The 20,958-nt window shown below is 32.4% G+C and overlaps 2 protein-coding genes and 1 pseudogene across 2 annotated transcripts; 2 read left to right on the top strand and 1 right to left on the bottom strand.

Moving 5' to 3' along the window:
* Positions 1-1,429: 1,429 nt before the first annotated feature.
* On the bottom strand, positions 1,430-6,111 carry LOC141660766 (uncharacterized). The gene is made up of 14 exons (XM_074467754.1): positions 6,069-6,111; positions 5,739-5,795; positions 5,564-5,620; positions 5,438-5,476; positions 5,255-5,353; positions 5,051-5,143; positions 4,877-4,971; positions 4,589-4,727; positions 3,557-4,384; positions 3,312-3,396; positions 2,566-2,751; positions 2,353-2,481; positions 1,576-2,197; positions 1,430-1,498 (listed from the first exon to the last, which is right to left on the bottom strand). The coding sequence occupies exons 1-14, from the start codon at positions 6,109-6,111 to the stop codon at positions 1,430-1,432; spliced, it is 2,541 nt and encodes an 846-aa protein (XP_074323855.1).
* Positions 6,112-11,286: 5,175 nt separating this feature from the next.
* On the top strand, positions 11,287-12,555 carry LOC141660765 (manganese-dependent ADP-ribose/CDP-alcohol diphosphatase-like; annotated as a pseudogene).
* Positions 12,556-16,613: 4,058 nt separating this feature from the next.
* Positions 16,614-20,317, top strand: LOC141724906 (fruit protein pKIWI502). The gene is made up of 5 exons (XM_074527203.1): positions 16,614-17,207; positions 18,284-18,383; positions 18,976-19,071; positions 19,179-19,259; positions 19,967-20,317. Exons 1-5 carry the CDS (start codon positions 16,669-16,671, stop codon positions 20,027-20,029), a joined length of 879 nt encoding a protein of 292 aa, XP_074383304.1. The 5' UTR covers positions 16,614-16,668; the 3' UTR covers positions 20,030-20,317.
* The last annotated feature ends 641 nt before the right edge of the window (positions 20,318-20,958 follow it).

Below are 20,958 nucleotides of genomic sequence, written 5' to 3'. Positions count from 1 at the left end.
AAATTCAGAATCTGTTATAACCTAAGTTTACAGAATAAACTGTTATATTGTAATATTTTGCTGCACCTTTTTTATAACTCATTAGAAAGATTATTAAGTCTATTAACTTACAAAATTTACGGTTTGTCCTTTGAATTTTTCTACAGGGAGAAAAGTTACTTTTCGTGAATGGTGGTTAGAATTTTGAAATGCTGAATTTACTAACCTTCTTATGTGATCTAAATTAATTGCTCTAATTTAGAAAGATATAGCCATTGATTCATATATTATTATAAATATAATTAAGTATAGTTTTGAACAAAATTAACGGTTAATTTATTGAATTTTTGTACTGGGAGATAAGTCATTTTTAGTGAAGTGTTGACTGTTTCATCAAATGCTGAATGCGTTAATGGCCCAACTTTGTAGAATAATATGCTACAATGTAGAAGAATATAACAGTTATTCCCTAGATATTAGATACATAATGCAAGACTACTTTTTTTCAAAACTAACAGCTCGCAATTTCGATTTTTCTACAGTAAGTTTTGTTTTTTTTAGTGTAGGCTTGTCAGTTTCAGAAACTGCAGAATCTGGTACAAACTAAGTTTACAGAATAAACTGCTATATTATAATATTTTGTTGCACCTTTTTTATACATTATTAGAAAGAGAATTAAGTCTATTAACTTACAAAATTAATGGTTCGTTATTTGAATTTTTCTACAGGTAGATAAGTCATTTTTAGTGAAGGGTGGTCAGAATTTTGAAATGCTGAATTTGCTAACCTTCCTTCTTGATCTAAATTCACTGTTCTAATTTAGAAGGATATGATTGGTGTATCATATATTATTACAAAGATAATTAAGTAGTTTTTAATAAAATTAACATTTGGTTCATTGAATTTTTGTAAGTGGAGATAAGTCATTTTTCGAATGTAGAATGATATAACACTTGTTCCATATATTATTACAAAGGTAGAAGGAACTTCTGAGCATCAGGTATTGCAATTAACTTTAACGGATAGATACTTATTATCTTCTTTGAGTTGCATTTATCTATGTTATGTCATATTTGGCATGCTGCATAAATGAAGGTATACTTGTTTCTAATGACCAAACTTTTGATAATAAAATGCTACTATGTAGAAGGATAATTGCAGTAGTTCCCTATATCATTTGAAAGATAGCTAAGTCTAGTTTTATCCAAAATTAATGATTTGTTATTTTAATTAATATACATGGATGTAAGACATTTTAGCGGAGGGTGATGACAATTAGAACCTGTTGAATTCACCATTGACTGAACTTTCATGCAATAATATATAAATGTTTGACAAATCACGATATTGATATTTAGTGCATAGAATAATGTTAGTGATAACCTGCTAAAGCCCAATTTTGTATCTCTTCTTCTGATAGTACCAAGTCATTATTTTTCAAAACACATCGTCACATCCAAGTTATGTCATCTGTAAAATTTTCAATGTGATCGTACCATAGCTTTGATGGATTATTAACCTGGAATTGAACATATTTTCATAAATATGAGTAAAACTTTTAATATAATCATACCATAACTTGGACGGAGTACTAACCTGACAGTTTACCAAAATGTGTACAAAAAGTTGACGCGGTTGTGACGCTGTAGCATGATGAGAATTCTCAGTGATTGCTTTGTGCCACTCGTTATCATTTTCCAAGAGTCCTAATGCATTGCAAGCATCTTTAAATGTAGAATAAACTTGGCCATTGACTGTTCGAAGGTCAGCAAAAGATGTTGCTCCTTTAAATCTGGTAAGAATCATTCTCAAGTAGAATAAATCCCCAGATGAGGCATATGTAGAATGTAACCTACCAACGACCAAGCCCTGTTTTCTAGGTGTCCATTGACAACTCCTACCATCCCACACAAATTTAGCAGGAAACTCTTGATATGATAAGTTTCTTCCCCAAGGATATTTTTTATTAGCTTCAAACCATGCTTGCAACTTGATTTTGTGAAATAATGCACGATTTTCAACATTTGCCAAAGACTCATTACCTTTGAAGGTTATTGTCTGCATATCCTCTAAGTGAACTGGGAGGCGTTCCATAGATGGAGTCCTGTGGTGGATACTAAATCCATAAGTACGCCAAACTGCTTCCGCCGCACAAACATAACGCCCATCTAAATATTGGCTAATTTCATCAATTGGGGCAGCTTTAACAGGCTCAGAACTGGATTGATCTACATATGTAGTTGTGTTTTTTTTGCTTTAACCAGTAGCATAGTAGCTCTATCATGTCCTTTCATGCAATATTTAAAAAGATATTTTAAGCTTCGTGCATGGTTGCATATTTCAATATTGATATGACACTGAAACATGACTAACAGGTCTCTATTATAGGGGACAACCCATCGATTATCCAACTCCACTTCATTTTTCTGAATAGTATGATTCGTTTTGCGTCTCCGATACACGGGAAATCCACTGTCGTCAAATGATGTTTCTGTACAGTACCTAGAACATGTTTAAGTCAGATATGAAGTAAGATAATTTTTTTGGAGAACATGTATGAAATATAAAATTGTTAATACTGTATACCTTTTTGGAAAGTGACGTGTGCAATTTTTGCGATCTGAATCCATACACGGAGATAACTTGTGTGATTCACCACATGGTCCATGTATCATAAATTGCTTAACAGCGTCGTATCCATGAGGATCTTGTTGTTTGTCAGGAATCTCGGCAGAAACCATTCGATCAACTTGTCGAAGGGTCTTAGGTTTGCTATCAGGATGCAATCAAATCACCATATGTGCATGAGGCAATCTGCGCTTTTGGAATTCTATCACATGTAATGCTAAAATACAAAAAAAAATCGTCTCACAACTTAAGTAAAGTATTGGAGAACCGCTGAATATAGTATGTAATGAAAAGTGTTTTAATTGATTTGAGATTAGATGAAATGCATCTATTTTAATTACAACAACATGCAATCTAAGCAAATTATATATAATCATGTGTAAAGAGAGAAAAATACTTACGTAATAAAATACAATGTACATATTATAGGAAAGTAAATACATAGTATAGTCAAGGTTTTTTTTTGAATCTCTGGCCATTTAGGATTAGCTGTCATAGTTAAAAATATGTTTGGATGTCCGATAGCACGGCATATGGCAAGATAATCAAGAAAGTTTTGATTCATGTATCGTCTCGAACCCGTAAACGATGCCGGTAGAATATAAGACTTGCCTATAGCATTTGGATCTTCGTCTCCTCTCCTTACATGGTCACGTATATTTTGGTACATATCAGCCCTGACAGTACTCTGATGAGTTTTATACCAAAACAAACGTGATTGCTCGATAATGGAGAAGGCATCAACACTATATTGCTGGTACAGACGCCTACCGTATCGTAAGGTCATTCCTACATAAAAGTGAGATGTATTAATCAAAATAATTAAATTAAAGAAATATTTCAATAAATTGGGATGTTACAAAATTGAAGTTCAATTATCTATTTGATTTCTGAAACATATTGGCATGAATATATTTCGACATATATAGCTAACATATAGAAAATTAACCTTCAGTTGGTCTGATATGATATTGGTAAGAATAGTAGTCCTTTAACGTCACACACTCTCTTTTTTTATTAGTATTTTCAGGTGTGCGTCTGTACTTGATTCCTTTATGGAAGCCATTCTCATCAAATGGAAACAAAATTGGATATTGGAGTGCCATAAAAAGAGGATGTATGAAACTTATTCTCACAAATCCACCCTGCTTAAGATGGAGAATAACATCTCGTTCATCACAGTTTGGATCTTCATCGCCTACAATCAATGCTGCAACATCTGGAGTGGGTGAAATATGATTTATTCGCCCAGATACAGACCTGGATTCTTTGAGAACAATCATAAGTTCTGGTTGTTCCTCCTCTTGAAAATGGTCTCTTGCCTGCCAAATTTTTTTTGCTAAATGACTCACATCATCAAACATTCTAATGAGATTTTGTACAATTCCAGGTCTGGCACTATCTTTGTCATTGTTTGATTGAATTGCATTTATCCTGTTATTAACTTCATTCTCGGTGTCATGGAAGTACAATTGACAGAATCGTGGATTGCCACCTTCAACCGGTTTTAAAGTCCCCATGCTATGATGATTCTGTCCACCTTGTCGATAACAAAATGGTCCACCGCCATGCACATTTACAAACTTGTCCACTTTGCCCCCCAATGATGAGTAAGCAAACATGCAATTATAGACTTTGATACGGTCATGGAAATGCTTTTGTTCAGGACCTCCAAATAGTAGTTGAGCAAGGTATGCAGGAGGTTTCTTTGCCTTAGGTAGCTCAATTTGTCCAGCAACACAACAAATTGAGAATGTAGGTTCAGACTTAGCTGATGCTGATTTATTATTCCTCTATTCTATCCACATTATAGAATGACAGGATTTGCACTTATACTGTGGTGGGCCTAATTTCAAATATTCAGTTGGAACATCTAATGATAGTAAAATAATAGACACTTGTTAGAAATATATATAAGATTGGTTATATAACGACTTAAAAGAATATGCATGTGCTTAGCTGGTAGTAATTATAAAAATACCTCCTCTTGCAGTTGTCATCTCAGAATCATCATCCATTTCATCTTCGGAGACATCGTCATTGTCAATACCGATAAAATCATCTTCATATATTTTTAAAATTGAATTAGATATGTCGGCTATGCATGGTAAAGTAATAGTCTATAGAGTACTAATATATAGTTGTCATTGTACAGTAATCAATATATAAAATATTTTCAAATTAGTCCAAACATGTAAATGTAAAGGAAAAATTTATAGACAGTTGATTCAATATCTTGCACATCATTGCATGATGCTAACTCACTCACGTAATCAAAAGATGACAACAAATTCACAACAGGATTTTTAGAACGACTGAACGATGCAGTATTTTCATTGTTGGTATTCTGAGCTTCCGAATTTCCTGTAAAAGTTATTCATGTTGATGAGTACATTACGTTTGATTATAAATAGCAAATTGATATTGGATGTACAACCAATACCTGACCCAATCGGCAAATCTAGAATTGGACGTCTTGTTGAAGAACATTCATTTCCAGAGTGTCCTCTTTCTAAAGTACTGAATTGACCATGGTCTATTAAATAAAGAAATATATTTTCATTATGTATCCGATAAAAAGTATAAAGAAATAAACAAACATATTTTTCACAGATTTGAGTAAATATATAAAAAATTTCATACACACCAAATGCCATTTCAGATGTGGATGGTGTTTGTATTGTACTATTAGGCTTGTAAGATGTCATTGCACTTGGTAATATCGGTAACAAAGGACGTAGAGGGGCTGTGGAAAGTAAATGTGAAAAGAAAGAGAACACAAATTTTATATAAAAACTACCATACACAAAACTACCAGAAAAGTAAATACATGTAAAAACTGGATTCTCCGTAATCTTTCGAGGACATCCTGCATCATTATTCATTAGATTGTATTATAATAAAAACCTATATTAAATCATTAATAATTTTGCAAAAAAATCCATATTAATCCTACCAACTGGTCTCTTTTGAGGAGGTGACGTTAGTACAGAAGTTTCTCTAGTATTATTTCCTGAAATGCGATGAAAAGTTGTTAATTTGTTTTTTATTGTCAATTTTTCTATTTAGTCCAAGTATTAATATTTTACTTATCAATCTATTTCAAAATAAAGAAAATAGTTTTGTGATACCTGGGAAATGATTCTCTTTGTCAAGTGTTGTGCTGGCAGACACCTTTCTAGGACGGCCTGATGTATTTTAAGATTTTGATAGAGTTTGACGACATTACATAGATACGCCAAAAATATATAATTAATAATGAATATAAAAAATAAAAAACAGATTTAACAATTCTTTCTTTAAGAGAACTCCTAGAATATTACCTCGTTGAGTTTTTGGTTGGTCACCAATAATATTTCTAGTGATGTTGATCAGCGGACTTCTTTCTGCTAACACCACAAAATGATTTGTATAAATAACAAATAGAGATTAAATATCACATCACTGGGGCATAGAAGTACCTCTGACAGGGCAGGATGAAAAATTATAGGAAGTTTGCGTCATTCTATAATGATGGTTGTATAATGTCGGTGATACACTGTTATGAACGTTTAAGCATGTTTCTGCAGATAGATGTGGGCTAAATTGTCCTAATAAGTTGTAAAAGAAACCCAATATATTGAGATTAAAGTTTATAAATAATTCACTTTCAGCTCACAGTAGTAATATAATGAATATTTGTTAAATTATGAGTATGAATGTTATACTAATCAAACATCTCACATCCTGAGAAAGTGACATCTCTTAAATATTACCTTTTTGCAGTCTTGGTCGCTGAACACTAATATTAGTACTTGCGAGCGTCAACGGAGTTCTTTCTGCTAAATATTTTATAAATAATTAGTATAAATAATTAAGAGAACATTGGTTTGTAAAAACATTTTGTATACTTACCCTTGTTAGGAATAGAAGCCATATTATTTAGAGTCACTGGAATTGTGAAATGATGATTGTATGGTGTTGGTTTTAAACAATTGTAAACCGGTAATAATGTGTTTACAAATGGCTGTGGAGCACATTGTCCTAAAAGTAATGGAAAATATAGTAGGCATCTTAGCATAAAGTAATGGTACTTGTCGATGTGTGCATTTACGTGTGCATCCAATAGACAAAGATGAGAAGACAAAAAAGTTTCAAAACCTGAAATTGTTCCATCCACTGAAGTGTTTGAAGATCCAGTTACATCAAATTTTTTTGGTCTTCCTATGATCCAACACAATAAAAAAATGTCAAATTCTGAATTTAAAAAGTGCAAAAACATGATCATACCTCTTTTTCGTTTTTCTCCGTGGATGCATTGCCTTGTTGAGAATTGGAGGTATCCATAAGTGCAAGATGCCTGATATTAAAATGTCCTTAGAATGCTTAACTGAATTTGTAATATCCTAAATAAGCAAATTTTTTGGCATAATCTATAAGTATGTAAATGGGTTATTCATCAAACAGCTTGAAAGCACAATATGCATTATAAAGATGCAGCTACATATATATATATATATATATATATATATATAACAACAAACCTAACAAATTAATAAACACGAACATAAATTAGGTCATTGGGATGAATTTGAATACACATTACGTTTAGTATATATAAAAAATGTAATCTAAATAGAGAAGTTAATACCTAAAGCAGCTTCAGTACTAATGTGTCATGAAGGATTAGAGTTAAGTGACAAATACATTCATGGTTGAAGAGTAAAAAGATAAAACATTAGAAACAAACAGGACTTAAGCAAAAGAGAATTGGAAGATACAAAATGAAATTTAATAATTAATATGGTGATAAATGATTATATCGTGCAAAATTAAGGTGGAAATGAGTCCGCAGTCGTGGGAATTTTTTAATGTGAGTTCAAAATATGTGTAAAGCTCTTTATATAGGAAAAATATAGTGGTCAACATTGATTATATGCATAAATTACGTTGAGTAGATTGTGCAATTAATATATTTTTGAAGATAATATTTATTTCTGATTGGCTGTATTTGTTTAATGTCAAATATCATAAGATTACATAAATCAGGTGTAAGTGGTCAGAAATAAAAAATGTCTCAAATATCAAATTAATTTGAGTTGATTATGGTGAAGAATTATTTATTTACAAATATAAATTAGTTGTCAACATTAATTATACGCAAGGATACAGGAAAATCTAACACTTTAAATAAATGAAAAATAAAGTCAAATCCAGAGATTGAATAAATCATGTCTCACATTATTCCAAACATGCATGATTTAAACTAATGTATATTATGTCATAATCATAGCTAACTCAAATTATTCTAAACATGCATGATTTAAGCTAATGCATATTATGCCATAATTATTTATACATGTATATAATTATAGTTGGTTTATAAATTATAGATTTGTTAGTAATGAGAAAATCTGAAATTGTAAAATACTAAATTTGTAAATGAGAGATTTGTTCGTAATGGCAAAAAGTTCAAAAAGGAAATGATTATGTTAAATTTGTAAGTAATGTTTAACAGTCAAAAAGGAAATATTTTTGAATTTGAATTAATGATAAAAGTATAAATATTAATTAGAGTGAATTGATGATAAAAGTAGAATTTTTGGAATCATATTAAGGAGATGATTAATATAAAATCTCTAAGATTGGACGTAATCATTAAATAACTGTGATGAAGGAGTTGATTGATGAATGACTCGGTGCACTGTCATGTATACTTAATTTGAGATCACATAAGTATTACAAAGATTTTTTAGAAAATGATATATTGATTTTTATTGTGTCCTTACTAAAATTACAATTTACCTTTCCAAATTTATTATTGATTTATTCTATTGGGAGCATATATAAAGACTCATATGGTACCTTAATCATGTTATCTTCAATTTACAATTCTCCATTTAGCGGCTTAAGAAAGTTAATTATTGAAACAGGTGAACATTCATACTAGTGTTACAACCAAAGCATTAACTTATTAGTGGCATTACACTCAATTTAATGGAGGTGCATTTTTTTATTATAAATCAACAACTATAAGTATATAAGTTTGTTATAAGTAGATGAATCTTACAATACGTATGTAAAATTTCAAAGGCTATGAGTAACTTCCTGTTCCATGTATTATTATGTGTTTAAAATTTGATGTATTTTTCAATGTTATTAATGTTATTAAATTTAACAGTTGTTGCGAGGTGAAAGTTCAATAACAGAAAAAGGTAAAATATAGCATTGTCAGAACTACTTAAAAAGTTGAATGGAGCTTTTGATATATATGATCTGTCTACACTTATATTTAACTCTTTTTGTAGAAAATGAGATGATAAGAAGTAGCTTTCTTTCTGTAATTTCTGAGTTTAACTCGTTTGGAAGCTTGGTAAGTTAAAACATTACTTTTGTATAATTCACAACAGCCCTTCCATGCAATCAAACTGATTTATTGGTTACTATTTAATTACAGAGAGTACCAAACCTATTTGCTAAAGAGTTTGGCAAGAAGGTTTCACGTGGGAAGGAAGTTACGACAAAAGTAGTAGAAAATTATTTGGATTTGAAAAATTCATGAAGTGTCATCAAGTTAAATATATGTATACTCTATTGCTGGATTATAAAGGGAGTGGAGAGTTTAACATTATGATTTATAATTCATGTGGATTCGAGGTTGACTTTCCAGAATGTGGTTGGAAAATATGTGTCAATGCCCCTGATAATATCAAAAGATCAGAATTTATTCTCGGACTCGATTCTTTAGAAGATAAGAAGGCTCGGATGCGTTTTTTTTCCAGCGTGTACGGAAGGGAATTACCTTATTACGAATGGACTATCGAAGAATCCGATATTCATCCGGTGATAAAGAAAATGGTAAACATATATCATAAAACATAAAAATTATATTTTATTTGTTAAAATATTTTCATTATATATATTTTTATGAGAGCAGATGCTGCCAAAGAAAATGTCAGAATTCTATAGACACTGGAAAAATGGGGACACCATTGAATTAAGTTTTTTGGAAAGTTCTTGGAAAATTAAGATTGAATTTTGCGGTGATGACTGCTATTTAGGACACGGATGGAATAATTTTGTGGAAGAGAGTAAATTGGAAAAAAAAGATATTATATTTAACCCTCTATTTACGTCGTTTGATAATTTGGTGAATGTGTGCCTCTACAAAAGCGAAGATATTCTAATGCATGAAATGAGTATAGGTATGTCTTAATTTTTAAGAATGGTGTCATTGTTATTAAAGGCGTACTATTAGATAAGTAATTAAGTTATTTTGATTATCTGGTAAATTTGTTTATTACTTTCAGGATAGGAAGACATGACTGCTTCATTCTTCATTGTTTTGCACCTGTATACATGGCTTTACGAAGAGATTGTAAGTTTCCTATATGTATTTATAATGATTCTTTATATCGTCCACTTCAACTCTTTTTTAATAATACAACCTGTGCACCAATGTCATAGGTTCCACCAATGCTAGTACGTAAATTTTATAATCGGCTGCTTTCCAACGTGAAGACCTTAAGCTGTGGTGATTCAATCTTTCCAGTAACTTACAAAAGTGATACTCAGGCCATAGGAAATATTAAAAAAATTATCCAGCAATATGAGCTTAGGAGAAATGACACATTGTTCTTTTTGATAACTGAAAATCATAAAGCCAACCTGCGAATTTATCGAAGAGATGGGATGGAGGTTGATTACATACGTCAGTCTCCCTTTTCTGAAATTATTCATGGTCACTGGTTCATGAAAGAAACGTGGAAGGAAGAATATTCAGGTATTTTTTTGTGACTAAGAAGTATTAAGTACATAGTTTAATCGTAGATTGACTCACATATTGGGGTAATATAGATGGAGAGAACGAAGACTACATGAACTTAAAATTCCCATCAGAATCAGTGAATGCAGCTGACATAGTGCACATAAATGATAACACTGCTCTTGACTTCGATGTGGCAACTGATAATGAGATAGAGAATAACGAATTTGAGATAAATGAGCTGAGTGATGGTAGTGACGAAGATGGCATCGTGGATATACCTGATGATATACTCGGAAAATTTAGTGCTTCCCTATTGAAGTCTAATGTGAGCGAATCACACTGTCACGGGGTGGTAAGTCGAGCAGTACATTATGGTTTATACGTTTAGTAGTAAAATGTCAATATTTTAATGTAAATTACTAATGGGATACCTCGTGTCTTGCAGTACATAGGCAAGAGCCTTGATGTTATTGTAAAGAATTGGCAATCTGGTAAACTGGTCTTTATCAGAAGAAACGGGCAAATATGGAATATCAGAATTAATGTGACCTGTGAAAGGAGAAGGTTCTGTGCCGGATGGGATAGATTTGTGCGTGATAACCAATTAAAAGTAAAGGACATTGTTCTATTTAGTCTGCGAAGAGATGGAGGAACTTTTGATTTAGAAATAGTTCGAAATACTGTTTAGTTTGGTAGCTTACAAATTTTTTCAGTACGAACTTTAATACTTGGTGCTCATAAATTAGAGATGTTCAGGTTGTCACCTTCAAGACAGTTGAAGTATCCATTAAATTCTTTACAACCGAGCAAAAGATTATATTTAAAATTATACTATGCTCTATCATACTTTTTTAGGATTTTTTTATTTTGGCTAATTGATGTCTCTACTTATATTACTCTGTCATGTTCTATATGTCATTATAAATTATACAATGTCGATAAGTCCTGAGAGAGAAAGTAAGTCTAAGATTACAGGGAGAAAATGTACAGTTGTGATAAGTTCTGAGAGAGAAACTAAATGTAAACGTTTAGTGAAGACTATGGGGTTGGATCATATAGAGATTCGAAAAGTTGAGGGAGTAATGATGAAAAACTGCGGTGGGATATTGGATAAGCTGATGACTCATAGGAATGGTTGGGTGTTTAATAATCTGGTGGATGTAGGTGGTTTAAGGCTTATTCATTATCATCTAGTTGATAAGCGTCTGATGGATCTTGGTACTGTCAGGATGAAGCTTGATAAAGGTGATTATAAAAATCCGCTTGATTTTGCGAAAGATGTTAGATTGACTTTTCGAAAGCGTCTGATGTTCAGTATGCTGACATTCCTGATGGCCGCTCCTTTCTTGGTACTCCACGTTATTATAGAGTTAGCATTCTTGTGCTATAGAGGGCAGTCCAAAACTGGAACAATTGCCAGAAGCTTAAGTTTGTGATTAATTTTGGAGATATAGTTGATGGATTTTGCCCAAAAGATTAGTCTTTAAGTGCTGTTAAGAAAGTTATTAATGGATTTGATAACTTCAATGGTCATGTATACCACATGATTGGCAATCATTGCCTTTACAATCTCCCTCGTCATGACTTGCTCCCGTTATTGAAAATCCCGGCTCTTGACAGACATGCTTACTATGATTTTTCCCCAATTCCGGAATACAGATTCATAAAACTTGATGGGTACGATATCAGTGCTATTGGCTGGCCTAATGATCATCCAAACACAGAAAAGGCCTTGAAGTTTCTTAGTGAGAAGAACCCAAATTCTGAAAATAATAGTCCAGAGGGATTGGTGAATCTTGAGAGAAGATTCCCCAAGTTTAATGGGGCAGTTGGGAAAGAATAATTGGACTGGTTGGATCATGTTTTGCATGATGCGACTAATTTAAATCAAAAAGGTGGTAGTTTGCTGTCATTTGCCTCTGGATCCTGGATCATCATCCAAAGAAGCACTTTTGTGGAACTATGATGAAGTAATGGATGTGATACATTGGTACAAATGTGTGAATATTTTCCTAGGTGGACATGATCATAAAGATGGACATTCAATTGACTCCCATGGGGTACATCATAGGATCCTAGAAACAGCCATTGAATGTCCTCCAGGCACAGATGCTTTTGGATATATAGATGTTTTCGACAATAGGTTATCACTTATTGGAATGGATCGTATGAAAAGCACCGATATGGTTTTCATAATGTAATAATGTACAATCGAAAAGAAGAGGAAATTCATACTATGGCTACTAATTTGCTCGATTTGTTTGATGAACTCTTTGAACAGAATTGTAAGAAATTTGACAGTGAGCATCTGCGTGCAATTCGTCAACAACAGCCTCTGCAATCGGAAGTTGTGTCTTCTCAGCAGGATACAAATAAGCAGGATCCACAAGCGGTAGTGCCTATGAAAATTAGTAAATAAGCTGCTTAAAAACCCTTATCGAAGCAGAAAAGTCTGGTGCCGGAGTCAAAGAAAAATCCGCAGATGAAGAGAGAGATGACATTGCAGATAGTGGCCAAGCGGAATTCTAACATGACAACACATGAAGATGGGGAAATTGAGCTTGATATTGATGATATTGACAGCGAAATAATGTGAGATTTGCATAGATTTCTAAGGCTCAAGCTAGAGGCTAGACAGATGAATAAGGCTACATCAATAGCTGCTAATTGATGTCTCTACTCATATTACTCTGTCATGTTCTATATATCATTAGAATAGCTGGTTGTATAAAGAGCCAAGCCTTTAAACAGAGTGTTAAGTTGAATTTATATTACTGGAGAGAAGTCTTTTTTATCAAAAGGTGTTTAGAATCTTGAAATACTGAATCCGCTAACCTTTGTACATAATCTTAATTAACTTCTCTAATGTGGAATGATTTAACCATTGTCCCATTTATCACATGATTCATTTTTAACTCTATTTCATTTCAGAATCTACGTTTTATTATTTGAATTTATATAACTTAAGATAAGTCATTTTTAGTGAAAAAGATAGTTAATTTTGAAATGCTGAATCTGATAACATGCCTAGATGATCTGAATTAACTGTTCTAATATGATGGGTTTTAGCCATCGTCCCATATATCAGTGTCGTGTACATGTGCTAGCTATATTTTTGACACATAATTTGTTGATTTATAAACTATGAGATTTGTTACTGATGAGGAAATCCGAAATTGTAGATTTGTAAATTACACTAAAATTTTTGTAACTAATGTGAGTTGATTATGGTGAGTTGTCAGTATTAATTACACGTAAGATTTACTTTAGTCGTATAAAGTTGTCAGAAAATATAGCTAACACATTAATTCACACAAAAATATATAGTCAAATTTGACAACTATATCGACATTAAATAATCGCAAGATTTACGTTTATCGTACATATGTCAGTAATTATACCTAATACATTAAATAAATGAAAAGATACAATCAAATCTGAATATTGAATAAATCATGCGCGTGATTATTAACTTAAAATTTGAATTTTTTGTTTGTGATTGGTTGGAAATAAAATAAATCTTCGTGCTTAAATTTTGTGCAAGATTTAAGTTAATGTGTATTATGCTATAATTATAGCTAAGACAGAAATTGTATGAAAAGATTTAGTTAATATTAATATTAAGTAAATCATGTGCATGATTTATGACATTATCAATCATGAAGATACTAAGTTGCTATAATTTTAAAAACGTAATTTAGGAATGAATCTTAGGAATGGAGCGTAGAAAATTTAAATAATATTTTATTTAAATTTATTATAAAAAAAATTGGTAGAAAAAGTAAAGCAAGCAAAACTTGAATCAATATTATAAATAAGGAATCCAACTCAAATCATTACCATATATGAAATGTAACGAAACAAATTAATTATAATGAAAATCCTCCAATTTTACTATTTTAAAATGATGAACTATTTATGCTAGGAGATCTTCCTTACCCATTCGTGTCCTTTTAACCTTGCTGAAATTAAGATAAAGCAGAATTAGCAGATTGGAATACCAAATATACTTAATGAACAATATATGATAATTTATTTACCTTGTGAATTTTTTCGGAGTGACCTTTCAAATCAAAAACGACATCGTCGTCAAGGACCACATGACTGGGTGATGGTCTAAATCTTTTATTTGTGGACTTGACGGAATCTGGTGTCATCTTTGTTGGATTAGAATTAGCCGAAAAAGTTTCCTCTTTCTCTGTTAATTCATATTTTGTGGAGCCAGACCCCTAAATATTCACAGATAAATCAACATGCATTGTACCAACATTAAAAAATACCAAAAATTAATGAATTAGGAAAAAAAATCCTTACATCCATGTAACTAAGATCATGAATATTCTCTGCATTTGTTTTAACTGGACAATCTGCATTTGCTGCTTCACCACATTCAACAACATCAGAGGCAAAAAATATTGAATGACCGTCCAATAAATTGTTCTTGTTTAAACAAATGGTCACTGATAGTTGTTTTCCCTCCAACTCCTTTAGTAACTCTGGGTACTCATTTGATGAACCGTCCTGACAAACAAATCAGATTGAAGAAGGCCATGTGTGATGTGTGTTTACCAATAATATAATTGTATACATTTAAGTTTTACATTATACTTAACTGTTTAAATTTTGTTGACATTTTTTGATGTCAACCTTCGGATCTCGCGATCAAAGAATATAACCTGAATGGTTCCAATGGAGTCACTAACATAACTTTTTACATTTTAGAATTTACCAATCTATTTTTGGGTTTTAGAAATAATTTAAAATATTTTTTTATTAATATGGGATTTAACAATTTTTCATTCAGATTAAAAAAAATTATTTAAAAAAATAATGTGTAAAACACTAGATAAAACACTATATTATAATTATTTTTTTTAAAATTATTTTTAAATAGCTTAATTTGAATTATATATATTAATATAATATTTTTAATTCATAATAATGAGAGTAGAATAAAATTATAAACACTGAAACTCAAAAAATAATATTACCCAAACTAAAAATATTGGTTATCAATTTTTTTATTAAATATTAAAATATTATAATAAATATTGGTGTAAATAAAATTAATTTTGAATAAGATAAAATTATTGAAAAAAATAAAAATATTAAAAATTATTAATTTAAGAATATAGAAATGAGGAAAAAAGAGAATGAAAAACAGGTAGGAGAGAAATGAGAAATGGGTGAGAGAGAGAATTAGTGGAGGTAATAAATGAAAAAGAGAGGTTGAAAGTAAATTAAATGAGGAGTGATTGTTGGTGGAAGACGACACCACACCACCAAAATTAATCAAAGTGTGACACGATGTAAGTTCTTTGACCAATATGATGATGTAAGTTATACTTTGTTTTAGTATAACGTAGACACATATGAAATTTAATTTTAGGGTTTGTTTAGTGTGTGGCCAAGTACTAAAATTTATAAAATTTGGAATATTTTGATTGGTGGAGTTGTTATAACTGAAGGACGTCCATTATTACTAAAAAATGTTGCCCAATCAAAACAAGCCAAAATTATACTCATCCATGGACACACCACAGAAAAATCACCGTTAATTTTAAATTTTATAAATTATAAATTACTACTCCCTCTATTTTTTATTATATGACGTTTGATTTTTGTGCACACACTTCTAAGTGCTTTGACCGCATAGTTACAATAATATTTTTTAATTTTTTCCTTTTGTGAATAAAAATATATAACTAAAACTTTAATTTAGAAAAATAAAATTTTAGAAAATATTATTTTATCTATGCGGTAAAAGAACTAAGAATTGTGTGCAAGAAAGTCAAACGACATATAAAAAAATAGATGGAGAGAGTAAGATATAAATTTGAGATCAAAACTTTAAGCGAATTTAACTGGTTTTCTGTGCAGGACACAACCTTTATTCTGAAAATCACCCGATTAATCATTTCAATATGCTCCGCTGATTCGATTTTATAATCCGATTAATCACTGTATTTTTTTCTTAAATTTATATATTTAGTTTTATAAATTAATTATTTTTATATTTTATTAAATATATCTGATTAATCAATCCGGTTAATTACCGATAATCCGATTAATTACTGAAGGATTGCTATACTGAATAACACCGATTCCCGCTTTTTAGAACAATGGGAACATCAATGTTGGCGCCTTCACTTTGTGTTGAAAAACTAAACAACTTATCCATTATTATCCACGTGTAAACATCCAACTCGCTCTATTTACACAGTCAGCATTTAAATAAATAAAATTCTCCATTTCATTTCACAACCCATCTTCCTTTCTTACCGGCGTTGCGTTCTCTTCCACTCCCCCCAAACATGTCACTAGCAACTCATCCCCACCTTACTTCCCATGCACCTCTCCGCACCAAACCCTTCCCCTCCTCCATGGTCCCCACTTCTCTCCTCCTCCACCTAAACCACCGCCACAATCGCCGCCGTCTCTCAATCTCCGCCTCCGTCAAACAAGACACCACTATCTGGACACCCACTCCACTCGTCTCCATCAAACCCGCTGCCGAGTCACTCTTCCACGTCACCATCGACGTGGCTGACTCACCGGACATCGCCTCCTCGTACAAAACTCCCGGTCAGTACCTCCAGCTAAGGTTGCCGGAAGTGGAGAAGCCGTCGTTTCTCGCAATTGCTTCGCCGCCGTCGCTTGCTGCGTCGAAAGGCGTGTTTGAGTTTTTGGTTAAGAGTGTGGCTGGCTCTACTGCTGAGTTGTTGTGTGGACTTAGTAGTGGTGATGTTGTTCAATTGACTACGGTCATGGGGAAGGGCTTTTCGATTGATTCTATATCGCCGGCTGAGGATTATCAGTCTGTTTTTATTTTCGCCACTGGCTCTGGAATTAGGTCAGTGAGACACTGATTTTATTGCTGTTGTTAAATGCCGAAATTTTAATCGTCCAACATTTTGAAATGTAGGGTCCTAGACCTAGTTATTCTTTGGAATGAGCTCAAATATTTGCTTGATGTGTCAAGTATTGTATTATGCTACCCTGACTTTGCTAAAAGTGTTCGATATGGATATTTATGCTACTCAGACTATAAGTGTTCGATATGGATATTTGTTGGAGTGCGGGACTAGGCAATATAATGAAAATTTTGCAGTTTTTTTGCATAAAATGAAGTGTAGGACCGATCAATTTAATTAATATTTGCATTTTTGGCCTACAATAAAGTTCACGGCAATATGAATAGAATTTTGCATATTTTTAAAAAATAAGGAGTTCTAGCCGCCTAGGTAACATAGGTAATGTTGTTAGAAATCTCCTCCAACACATGCTCGTATCAATAGTCTAAGGTTGTTGAGGTCGACTACTTTTGATGCATGGAAAGCATATAGATGCCAAAGGATTTGTTTCAGTTGACATAGAGTTATGTTTTACAATTTTGCTAATTGTGCACAATTTTTTGGAATGTAGTGGGTTTATTGAATATATATTCTCAATATTGAACAATTAATCTGATATATGAACATAAAATGTTATTACAAATAAAATTTAATTATCATTCCTGCTCTGTTTGGTTGATTCAATTTGAATTGGTGTACAACCCATCAATATAGAAACGAATAATCATTCTTACATCCTACTTTTATCATTTCCCAAAATTTTTTATTAGAATTCTTTTACACTTTCAGTCTTTTATCCTTCTCTTTCCACCTTCAATTTCCGACATAATTTTTTGTACCACATAGCCACACTTACCCCTATCTCATTTTTTCTCTGCTAAGGCTTTCAGTATTTGGCTTTTCGCTATGAACCCAAGAGAAATGCTTAGGTGGTAGTAATACTGATTGTTGAGCTGTCTCGAAATGAAATAATGCTTTTCAATTGAAAAGAATTATCTAGAATTTTTTTTGTTTATATACTCTTTCCTTTTTGTTACTTTTAATCACTAATGCTCATATACTTCATGTCATGCAGCCCAATCCGGTCTTTGATCGAGACAGGGTTTAGTGCTGATAAGAGATCTGATGTGAGGCTTTACTATGGTGCAAGAAACCTTAAAAGGATGGCATATCAGGTAGTTAAGATTTCCTTAATATAGGAAATCGTGTTTGTATGTCTGTGGAAACAGCCAATTTCTTATTTTAAGAAAAGAGCTAATTCCTGAGTATGTTTAATGTTTATCTTTAAACTTCATAGGACAGATTCATGGATTAAGGGTCACCTGGCGTGTTTAATGTTTATTTATAAACTTCACAGGACAGATTCAAAGATTAGAAATCATCCGGCATTAAAATTTCTCCTGTATTTAGGATTTCCTTGTTATGTGAAGGCATGTGCTTGATTGTGTGTGAAAAGTAAAACAACCAATTTCTTATTTTAAGGAAAGAGCTAATTCCTAAGCGTGTTTAGTGTTTATCTTTAAATTTCATATGACAGATTCAAGGATTGGGAATCATGTGGCGCGTTTAATGTTTATCTTTAAACTTGATAGGACAGATTCAAAGATTCGGAATCATCAGGCTTTAAAACTGTTCGTGTATTTAAGATTTCCTAATTATGTAAAGACATGTGCTTGATTGTGTGTGAATAGTAAAACAACCAATTCTAAATTTCAAGAAAAGAACTAATTCATGAGTGTGTTTAATGTTTATCTTTAAACTTCATAGGACAGATTCAAAGATTGGGAATCATCTGGCATTAAAATTGTTCCTGTATTATCTCTTCCGGATGATAATTGGACCGGTGAAAGTGGCTATGTACAGGTAATTATATTGCATCCATGCTTTCAACGAATACTACTTTTTAAGTTTCGTTATTGCTGCAATTACAGGTTAACTGAATAGTTTTTGAAATAATTGATTTCTTGTAGGCTGCTTTCTCCAGAGCTGAAAAGAATTATAAGCCGGAATCAACTGGTGCAGTTCTCTGTGGTCAAAAACAGATGGCCGAGGTTTGTATTTGCTGTTTTAATATCTGCTCTTTGATTACTTATGACTTGACTTTTCTTGAATTGTTCTTCTGGAATGCCACTAGTTGCCAGATTCATCCTGGCTGAGGTTCTCATTTACCTTCAGACCGTTGGGTCACATCACCCCAATAAGGAATTTGATTTGCTTTAAGTTCTTTTCATGAGTATTTTAAACGGCATTGTTGTGTTATAGTAGTCAAAGATGCTACTTGCTTGCAGTATAAAACTCTATTGGTCATGCAGTTATATGTTTTCGCAATGTAGTTTGGTGGTCAGTTCTTTTTAGCAATATGACGTTTCAACTTGAAGTGGGGTTTTATTTCTTTGCATACGGTTCCACTGAGAACCTACCAAACTTTATTATGCCTGCTTGTTATATTTGCTTCTTTGTACTTTTGGAGTAAGTTTCTACTTCTCATCCCTCTGGTTTGGAGTGAGTTTCTACTACTTAAATTTGGAGTAAGGTTCTACTTCTCATATCTCCAGTTTGGAGTAAGTCTCTACTTCTCATATCTCCAGTTTGGAGTGAGTTTACGAGATCTCTCTGGCTTAGAACTCGGGAACATACTTGAGTTTGATGAAGGCTGCTGACTTGACTTGATAGATTTTTTTATTCAACTTTTTCTCTTACTTGTTATTCGAAAATTTGATGTTTATTGTAACAGTTACTCTTGATGCATCTTTTTCAGGAGATTACCTCTGCCCTAGTATCTGATGGAGTCTCCAAGGAGAAGATTTTAATGAACTTCTGATGGCCTTTAATCACTCACCAGGGATTGTATTGCTGTATCATTAATTTATAATCATTTGCTACAGATGCATTTATTGGATCCCTCACTGTCTATAGTCTGATCACATATCAGAAATAAAGTCATTTTTGGTATAGAATATATGTCAGCATTCAGGATATTCACCATTTTGTTTACTTCCCACGGTTTTTATTTGTTTGGGTGAATTTTGAGATGATACAACAATAACGAAAATTGTGGACTGGTGGTGCCTATGCGCTGTATTCTTTCCAATATATTATTTTGTGTTAACCACGCAACTGCTCTAGTTTCGTCTAAATTTCCTAGTTAAGGAGGAATATACTTCTGATCAAGCCCCGTCCTCTTATTGACTATTTTTGGTTTTCCGCTTTGGTATTGTCCTCCCTTTGCTATTTTCCTACTGCAGTCGAGTTGAAGATGGTATCCGTCATAGTCTGACAGCTGTGCTATCAATTGTTATGTGGAAGAATTATTGTATGGATGATTGATGATTGATGAATGTGAAATGTTTATATCTTAATAATTCCTAGCTCTCTCTTTTACAAAGTTTATCACTTCTCTCACATAGTTTTCATAGTGTTTGTTTGAATCAGTGTTTAAAAACAAAAAGAAGGAAAAAAGAGATGCATTTTATGCAGTAGCCTGTATTCCAGGGAAGAAGCATGTACAGGTACATCAGATTTTCCTCACTAAAATGATTGAAAGGCTACTGCAAGAACCCCTGCAGCTTGACTGGAATAGAGCAGATTAAGAAACGTTGCAGATCAACAGATCAACGTTGACTGTGTAACATGCCTTCAGAAGACAAGGGGGTGTAGGTTATCATGTTAGAGACTGCAGATAATTGGGTAAATGCCTTTACCAAGTTGTATTGGCATAAGTGTTCATCAGCTGAGCGCCAAGGCATGGTG

Source organism: Apium graveolens, chromosome 5 (assembly GCF_009905375.1).
Source record: "Apium graveolens cultivar Ventura chromosome 5, ASM990537v1, whole genome shotgun sequence".
NCBI classification, from domain to species: domain Eukaryota; kingdom Viridiplantae; phylum Streptophyta; class Magnoliopsida; order Apiales; family Apiaceae; genus Apium; species Apium graveolens.
The sequence above is the reverse complement of the archived record's forward strand: the minus strand, read 5'-3'. Positions and strand labels throughout refer to the sequence as shown.